Source organism: Molothrus ater, chromosome 17, assembly GCF_012460135.2.
Source record: "Molothrus ater isolate BHLD 08-10-18 breed brown headed cowbird chromosome 17, BPBGC_Mater_1.1, whole genome shotgun sequence".
NCBI lineage: Eukaryota > Metazoa > Chordata > Aves > Passeriformes > Icteridae > Molothrus > Molothrus ater.
This window is the reverse complement of record NC_050494.2, coordinates 335125-343878: the sequence shown is the minus strand read 5'-3', so window position 1 is coordinate 343878 and position 8754 is coordinate 335125. Positions and strand designations below refer to the sequence as shown.

Below are 8754 nucleotides of genomic sequence, written 5' to 3'. Positions count from 1 at the left end.
CGCGCTGGACAACTGCGGGAGCTCAACACAACAGGTAAGCTGTGCAGTGGCATCCTCTTCTCCAGGGACACACAACAGCACCTTTGCCTTGGAGGCCCCAGCCTTTTTCCCCTGCCAGCAGCATCCACAGCTGCCGTGTTCTGCCCAGGGCTGCTGCTGCACCCTGAGGCTGAGGCTGGATCTGGTGTCAGCTGCAGAAGTTTTCCCCCACCATCCTCTCCCGGGTCCCAGCAGGAAATGTGGGAGGAGAAGCACACAGCAGACTCCTCTGGAGCTTCTCTGTCCCTCTGTTGGCAGTGTTGTCCCAGACAAGAGTTAGTGCCTGTGCCAGGCACTGAGCAATGTGGGGACACCGGGGTTGCTGTGGCAGACTGGGCAGGGCACTTCCCACACGCCAGTTCAGCCGCTGTTCAGAGCTGCAGCCCAAGGATGCCCATTGCCCCTCTCTTTCCCTGTTTTCTCTCCATTTGCCTCCATTGCAATCCTTGCTTCTGTGCCTTCTGGCTTTGGCTTGAAGTCATTTCTCCTTCGTTGCTCTCCCTGCGGCCCACTCTGCTGCCTCAGGAGCAGCCCTGTCCCTGAGGCTCTGTGCATCCATCTTCCAGATCCGGGCCCTGCAGGACGCAGTGCTGCAGATGGAGGCTTCCCAGGCAACTCAACAGAAGCAGCTGCTGAAGGAGCTGGAGGAGTCTCGAGCAGGAGAACGCTCTTTTGAGGGACTCTGTGCACGTGCTGCAGGCTGAGGTGTCTGAGCTGCGTGTGAAGCTCCAGAGCTCTGATGACAAAGCTCTTGCCTTGGCCATACAGTGTGAGGCTGTGGAGCTGGAGCTGAGGAAGACACAAGCTCAGAGAGATGACCTCAGAGCCCGCAACCTGGAGCTGCAGAAGGAGTTGGAGGAAATTGAGCAAGGTACAGCTTCTCCTCTCCCACTCACTGCCCCATGCTGCCTCACCAGCTGAGGAGCTGTAGCTGGATGCCTCAGCTCCATTCCCCCCAAACTCCAGGCCCTGCCTGAGAGCCTCCAGGCTATTGGCCTCTCTGGAGCAGGGCTGCACAGGCATCCCCTCTCCTTTGTCTCTCTTGAGTTGCTCACTCTGCACAAGGCCAAGAACAAACACCCTCTCCTATCTCTCTGAATCTTGCTCCTTTCATTCCTGCCTTTTTCTGTACCTGGAAGTTTCCTTCGTTTCTGTCAGCTTTGGAGCCTTTGTGGGCTTAGCGCCTGGCAACCACAGGCAGGTAGAGAAGACAGTGCTGTTGTCTCTGCAGGATGTACATCAGTTTGCCTTTGCTTTGCTTTTCTCCTTCCCATTTTCCCTTTCCTTTCCTCTTCCCTGCTGCAGATTGCGTGCAGGCAGAAGCCAAGCACATCTGTCTCCAAATTGCCCTGGAGAAGGAGGCCACTGAAAGGCAGGAAGAGGCTGTGGCTCTTCGGCAGGAGGTGGCATCTCTGAGGAGAAAATTGGAAAAGCTGGAGAAGGAAAGGAAGGATGTGCTGGTGAGATTGGCTGATGCCACAAAGTGCCATTTCCTAGCTATGTTTGGGCCTGGTGTTCATAGTTCTAAAGAGCACCTTTTCCCAGTTTAACTTTTCTAATTGCATTCTTCTGAATAAGGAGGAGAAGATGTTGTAGTCATGGCAAAGCCAGTTAATGCTGAGGCTGCTGATTTTCCTCCATGCTGGGCTTCTGTGCCCTTGAACCTTTAGTTCTCAATGTCCTCAGTGTCCCTACTGACATTGCATGGTTTGGGGAATTCCTGGTGTCCAAACCCATGTTCAGATTTCTAACTATCTGGATCTGGAATGAAGGGGAGAGTCCCAAGTTTGCTGTTAATAGAAAGGTGTTTGGCCTTGGCCATGGGAGAGCAGCCAGTGGGGAGAGAGGAGAGGAAAGCCAAGGTCTGATCCCCAGCAGGACGTGTGCCTGCTAGGGGAGAACTGGTCCTGAGTGGCAGCAGAGAATGACAGACTGATCTGGCCATTGCTGCTGCCAGAGAGGGCAGTGGGGCTCTGGGGCATGGAGCCATGGGAACTCTACACAGGAGAGGTGGAAAAGCACTGCTGTCAGCCCAGCCCCAGGGAATGAAAGGCTGCGGCTGTTTGCTCTTCCCTTCCTCCCTGATGGAGAGCACATCCTCGTGGCACTGCCTGAATCCTGCTTAGCGGGCACTTGAAATCCTGGCTGCAGTTCTGGCAGCTCCTCCCCAAAGGAGGCCTGGAGTGGAGCAGCAGGAGGTCAGGCAAGGGCAGAAGGGAAGCTGGGATGGGCTGAGTGAGCTGGGAAAGATGCAGCATCAAGGGGAGCCCAGCAAAGCTCTGCAGCATCCCAAGAAGCACAGAGACAGGGGCAGCCTGTGCCTGCCCCTGCAGCAGGAGTGCAGATCTGGTATGAAAAGCAAAGTGAGGGAGGGAATCGGGGAGCCTTTTCCTCCCTGTTTTGGCAGCATGAATGGGAAATGTACCAGCAGCAGATGAGATATCTGGAAATGGAGTATGAATTGCATGCACCTGAGATGAGAAATCATAAGGGAAATAATCAAGAATTCGAATTGGAGAGGGCAGGCATGCAGGAAGATTTGGAGCATGGGGCTGCTGCTTTGAAGAAATTGAGGGATAGCACTTAGGTACTGAGTGCTGCACTCAACCAAAGTGAAATTGCCAAAGGCGCTCTTGAGAAGGACTTGGACATCCTGAAGGGAAAGACTTGTATGCAGGCAGGCACTGGCATTGACCTTCATGTCTACTCCAGTGTCCTGAATTATTCCAGAGATGTTTCCCATGAAGAGGTGGGTCTCTATCCCTGTCAGTCCCATTGGGTAAAGCAGCCTGGGCTGCAGCAGGCAGCCTTGTCTGTCTGCCTGGCTCCAGCCTGACACCATTGACTGCCAGATTGTTTCCTGGTATGCTGGAATGACTGATCCAGCTCTGGAGCTTGCTGTTCAAACCAGCTCCAGGCCAAAAGCTGGGCATGGGGAGCCGCTTCTCCTGTGCTCACAAAAGGGGAGGCAATGCATGGAGGACTGGATTTGGTGTGGGAAGGAATGAAGCAGGTGAGCAGAGTGATGGACTAATGCCAGCTGAGTTTTAGATCAATAGCTGACAATGTTCAGCACTGCTGGTCCTTAGAGTAAATTGTATTGGCGGTTGTGGAAGATGCAGTGGTTGTGAGAGGCAACACAGAGTTTGGAGTAGGGATGTTTGTTGGGAAGGAGCTGTCTGGTCCCAGGCAAGGCAGCAGGGCCTGCCACAGCACTTCCAAGGGAACAGTGCCAGAGGCTTTTGGCAGGCCAGGCTATCAGAGCTGCATGGGGCAGATGCTGTGAAACTTTGAGGCCAGAGCACAGGTGCTCCTTGTCCTCTGGCTGCCTGTGAGGTGGCACTGGCTGGCTCTGCACAGGGCTCCCGAGGAAGGGCTCCAGCTGTACCTTGTCCCACTTGCAGGTTTCCCAGGAGGAAGAGTCATCGAGATGGTGTCTGGAGCAGCTGAGCCAGGAATCCTCTGACCAAGGACATGAAGTGGCCCAGGCGTGGCGAGAGGAGGAGCTGCTGGCCCAGAAGGCTGACCTTGAGGGCCAACTGGCAGCCAGCGAGGGGCTCCAACAAGACCTTGCCAGGCAGCTGGAGGAGACCAGGTAAAGGCAGGGAGTTGAAACTTTTCAGATGGTTTTACATTCCATGGACACAATATGGAAGAGTCTCAAGAAAAAAAAAAAAAAAAGCCACGATGTGAGGGTCATTTTTCTGTCACATAAAGCCAGCAAAGCTCTCATGAGCCTTGGGCTCCTGTTTGTGCTACCGAGCACACTCCTGTGGGATGTCAAAAGCAATCCAGCCAGCCCTGAACTGAGGAGTAGTTAAACCATGCAGATGCTGAGTGAAACCTCAAGTTTCTCTTGGGTTTGGTTCCTCGTTCTGGGCATTGAACATCCCTCGTTCCTTTCCGAGTCGCTTGACATGATCCTGATCTTCAGACCAGGAGGCTTCATCTTCAGCATTCCAGGCTCTTACCTTGGCACGTTGGGAGTAGCACGCTGCCATTCAGGGTGAAGCCAGAGGCTCCTGCTGACAATCTTGAGGCATTTCTGCTTCCAAGCACACCCTTGAGAAGTGTGGGACAGGACCTAGAGCTGGTTAGAGAGCAGCAGGGAAAGCTCTCTGGAATTCTCAACAGCCTCTGGGCATTCTTGCTGATTGTTGGTGGGCACCCAGCTGCCAAACCTGCCAAGGTGCCTTTGCATGGTCCCTCTCACTGTGCAAGGAAGGACAAGTCCCTTGGGCTACTGCCTGCTTGTTCAGCAACACTCAAATAAAGGCAGCAAGTCTACTCCTTGACCTTGCAAGAGTTGAAACTGCAGTCTCTGCATTCAGGTAGTTGCAATTTGGACAAAAGGCTGTTCTGATTATTTACAAGTGCTGCCATGACCATGAGATTTTACTGTATCTGCAAAGTAGTTCTGAAGCCTTGTTAAATACCAGGTGTCGGGAAGATGATGTACCTTGATGTCCATTATCAAGAGCATTAAAAATCAGGAGTCAGCCAGGACAAGAGTCTGTTCTGTCTCCCTGAGGAGCAGCTTGGAAGTGCTGATGAGAGAAGGGCTGTGAGCAGGGGCTGGGCTTTTGCTTGTTGCTCCAGCCTGTTTGGGCACAGGTACCCAGAGTCATAGGTCAGGAGCAGCAAGTGAAGGTTTGGCTGTTGAGGCCAAGTTGGGCTGGGCTGTCTGTGCTATGGCAGGCCATAAGGAAGGCCTGGGCAGTCCCTCAGAGGCCCTGCTCTGCTCTGGAAATGGCCCAGATGTGCCTTCTCTGGACGAGTTTCCAGCTGAGCCATTTTCCATCCTCAGGCGTGGGGATCTTGAGCCACGTTGTCCTGGAAGAACCGGCTGTGGGTGTCTGGAGCAAGCAACTCATGTCTGTCCATAATTGCAACTTGTAGGTCAGCAAAGGAGAGCCTGCAATCCAGGCTGTTTGCTGCTCAGCAGCAGATATCACAGATGGAGATCACCAGGAACAATCTGGAGGCTCAAGTGCTCACAGTCACACAGGCCAAGGAGGTGATAGAAGGTGAGAACCTCGTGTGCTTTGTTTGTGGTGCTGCACCTGACTAGAGAAGCTGAGCACCCTGTAAAGGTGTCTCTGTCCACAGAACTTCTGAGGAGTGGTGGGGCTGGAGGCACTGAAAGGGCCTGTGGTCAGTAAAGTCAGTCAGGACCCTCACTGTTGCTGTTGGTCATGTTTGCAGGAGAAGTGAAGTGCCTGCAAGGTGAGCTGGAAGCAGAGAGAGCTCTCAGGAGGCAAGAACAGGAAGACACAGCTCAACAGCTCTTGCAGGCAGAGCAGCAGCATCAGGAAAGCCTCAGGCTTCAGGGAACTGCTCAGCAACTGGAAATAAAGAAGCTCCTGCAAGACCTGGTAGGGGACAATATGCTTCTGAATTGTCCAAGCCAGCCCTGTGGGTTGGTGCAGCACAAGCAGAGGCTGAGGGTGTGAAAGGGCAGCAATCCTCTGCCAGAGGCCTCCCGCTGCTGGGCCGGGCAGCAGAGCCAGCAGCTGAGACTTGGAGGAGCGTGACGGCCCCCAGGATGGTGCTGGGACAGTAAATGCAGCCATGGCTTCAGTGAGGGTGTAAGAGGAGTTCCAGAGCAGGTTGGGCAGTGCCCACCCAAAGCGTGGCAGCCCAGGGCAGGATCATCCCCGAGTGCCACCTGCCACAGAGCAGATGCCAGCGTGGAGCAGATGCCAACAGTGCTGCTGGCTGCAGGCGTGGGAACTCGTTTCCTTTCTCGCTGTGCTTCCATGGTGGACAGAGGGATTAGCTTTAGGCTGGAAGCAAATGGAACAGGCCCCTTGTCACTGGTCCTTCAGTCCTTGTGACTGGGGCATCAGAGAGGGGAAGGTGACACCTCCTCCTCTGAGTGCTTGGACTCAGTGCTTGGGAAGGTCTTTGCCAGCAGAAGAGATTCCACAAGTCTGTGATTCTTGCACCTGCTGAGCCTCCTTTTGAATTCCCTGACAGGACACAGCTTCTCGAGTGCAGAAAGCCAGTGCTGTTGTCTTTTCCAGTTGGGGGTTGTGGGAGGGATGGAGCTTCACATCTTTCAGCCAGGAGCTTGCCTGGGGCTTCATCTTGCAAATTTTTCCTCCCCTCCTCAGGCAAGTGAGCGTGAAAGGCACCGTGCAGAGATGCAGGAGACGCTGGAGCAATGGGAAAAAGAGAAGGCAGAGAGAGGGCAGGAGCACAAGAAGGTGCTGTTTGAGATGAGGCAGAAAGTTGCCACCCTGCTGGCCCAACAAGAAGAGCTAAAGAGATTTGAAAATGCCAAGCAAGAGGTAATGATTGTGAGAGGAGAGCTGGTGTGATTTTTTGCAAGGCTGGAGCTGTGGGAGATGGCAGGATATGGGGCTGTGTGGAGCATGCCCTCCGTGTCTCCTGCATTGAATTAGGGGAGGTGAAAGCTGAACGGGGCTGTCTTTGGCCCCAGGAATGAGCCCTCTCATAGGAAGCCAGGCAGAAACATCAGCTGTCAGCTGAGATTTTTGTGCTGCTCTTGTGCTCTGTTGTTCTAAGATGCACCTCAGGGTATCTTCACTGTTCTCCTTCTGCTCCCCTTTTGGTGTGTACTGGTAGATGTTCATGGCCAAGGTGAGTTTGTAGGACTTTTCTTTTGTGGGCATGGGAAGGGTGCAGCAGGAATGCTGGCAAGAGAAAAATCTTGTAAAAGGCTTGCCTGGAGTATTTCTGAACAGTAACGCAGAGATGTCTTCTGGGCTGTGTTTTAAGTCACTTCCTGGGATGCTGTGTCTCCCCCAGGGCAGGCAGTGGCCAAGGGAGCAGCAGCCAAGTGCTCTGAGAGCACGTGAGCCCATCAGTCTTTGCCCCTTGCCACACAGATGTTGCAGGAGGAGCGTGAAGCCCTCTGCTCTTTCCTCCTGTGCAGGTCCTGCTGGAAGAGCAGAAGGAGAAGAGTGCTTTATCAGAGGCACTGCTCCAAACTCAGGGAGAGCTCAGCCGAGCCCGCCAGCAGGTGCAGCAGCTCAGGCAGGAGGTGACAGAGCAGCAGGAGAAGGGGCAGGTAAGTGTGAGTAGGCAGGCAACAGAGGGCAGGGCAGTGACAAGGGCACAAAAGGCAGCTCCTGGGACTGAGGAAGCAAGGGCTGCTTCAGGCCCTGGGAGCACAGAGCCTGGTAAGCTCCAGAGCTCAGCCCCAGGAAGGAAGGCTTGCAGTGGAAGCAGAGCTGGCTAGAGCAGCCAAAAGAAGCAGCTGAGGGAATGGGATTTCGAGGCAGCAAGTGGAAAAGCTGAGCCTGAGGGCAGGTCCCAGGAAGTTGCTCTGTATTTTGTTGCCAGACCATCAAGGCAAATCTGCAAGATGAGCTGCAGGAAGCTCACAGTGAAGTCCAGGCAGCGCAGAGGAGGCACGAGGAAGAGCTACAAGGCCTCAAAGAGGAAAGGAATCTCCTCCTTGAGCAGAGGGAGGCTCTAGAAAAGCAGGTGACTGAAAGAGCAGTGGCACTGCAGTCATGCAGCGAGGGGTCTGTGGCCTTCTTGCTTTTCCATGGCAGAGCAGCAGCTGCTGGGGTGAGCCCTGGGGCTGTCTCGTGCTCTGGGGACTCCATGGCAGCTGCTCTGAAGGCCACTCAGTGCTCTGCTGAATGTCAGCTGCTGCTCTGGACAGCTGGGCTAGTCCTCTGTGCTGCTGGCCAGCAAGCAGCAGCATGGATTCCTGCTGGCCTCTTCTTGCTAGCCTTGCTTTGGCAGGTGCTTTCTCAGGTGCCCTTGCTGGTGGGCCACTTAGAGACTCAAACAAGTTGTCCATGTCCTTTGTGCATCTGGTGCTCTCAGGACAGGGAGGAGTGGAAAGTTGTCCTTTACCTTTGCTCAAAGCCTGTGCTGTGGCTGAGTGTGAGAAGCTGTGGCTGTAGCCTCTGACTGCTTTGTTCTGTTTGACTGGAGGTGGCCGAGTTGACATCTCAGCTGGCAGCCTCCCAAGAGTGCCAGGAAAGGACTGCACAGAGAGCCCAGCAAGAGGGGATGGAGGCCCAGGAAGAGTCCAGACAGAAACTGTTGGAGATTGAGCAGATCCAGAAGATGCTGGAGGAGGCAAAACATCAGAACAAGGAGCTGCAAGTGCATCTGGACTATCTGGAGAGGGAATGGATTCAACGTGACGAAATGGCTCAGCCAAATTCAGAATTGCAGGCTTCCGTCAATGCCCTAGAGAGGGAAAAGGCCAGGTAAATGAAAGCCTGTGGGACTCTGCATTGTGGTGAATGGATTCCCTCTTTGCCATTATTGCACCTGCCAGGGGCTCTGGCAGCAGTTCCTAAGTGGCAGATTCTGAACTGTCCGTGCAGACAGATCTCATTGTCTGGATCTTGAGTTTCATTTTCTTTTCTTTTAAGCCTTCAGAGAGAGTTTTTCTGAAGATAAAGGCTTTTGGGGCAGCCCTTTCCCTCTAGGGGTCATTGTGTTGTTAGGTGGGTAAGTTGACACTGCTCAAGGTGCACTGTAAGGAGCTGCATACATCCATCAGCTCCACCTTGGGGCCTGTAACTTGAAGCCTTTGGGGTCTGGATCAGCCTGGCATCTGATGCTTTTTCTGGGCAGAACCATCTTAGGGCCCTGATTGCTGCTCTAGGCCAGCTTGGCCTTGGAGGCAGCCCAGAAACAAGAATGTCTCTGTTGCATGGTTCCTCATCAAATGTCCCCCGCTGCCTGCAGGGGGTCAAGCAGGGTCCCTGCCACCCTGCA

The 8754-nt window shown here is 54.0% G+C and overlaps 1 protein-coding gene across 1 annotated transcript in view; it reads left to right on the top strand.

Moving 5' to 3' along the window:
- LOC118694670 (centrosome-associated protein CEP250-like) overlaps positions 1 to 6490 on the top strand; it is a 12773-nt gene extending 6283 nt beyond the window's left edge. Inside the window, exons 6-12 of the mRNA XM_036395854.1 lie at positions 739 to 910; positions 1345 to 1499; positions 3444 to 3634; positions 4939 to 5066; positions 5245 to 5414; positions 6156 to 6332; positions 6485 to 6490. Coding sequence (XP_036251747.1) covers positions 739 to 910; positions 1345 to 1499; positions 3444 to 3634; positions 4939 to 5066; positions 5245 to 5414; positions 6156 to 6332; positions 6485 to 6490 — 999 coding nt within the window. The remainder of the gene's footprint in view (positions 1 to 738; positions 911 to 1344; positions 1500 to 3443; positions 3635 to 4938; positions 5067 to 5244; positions 5415 to 6155; positions 6333 to 6484) is intronic.
- The last annotated feature ends 2264 nt before the right edge of the window (positions 6491 to 8754 follow it).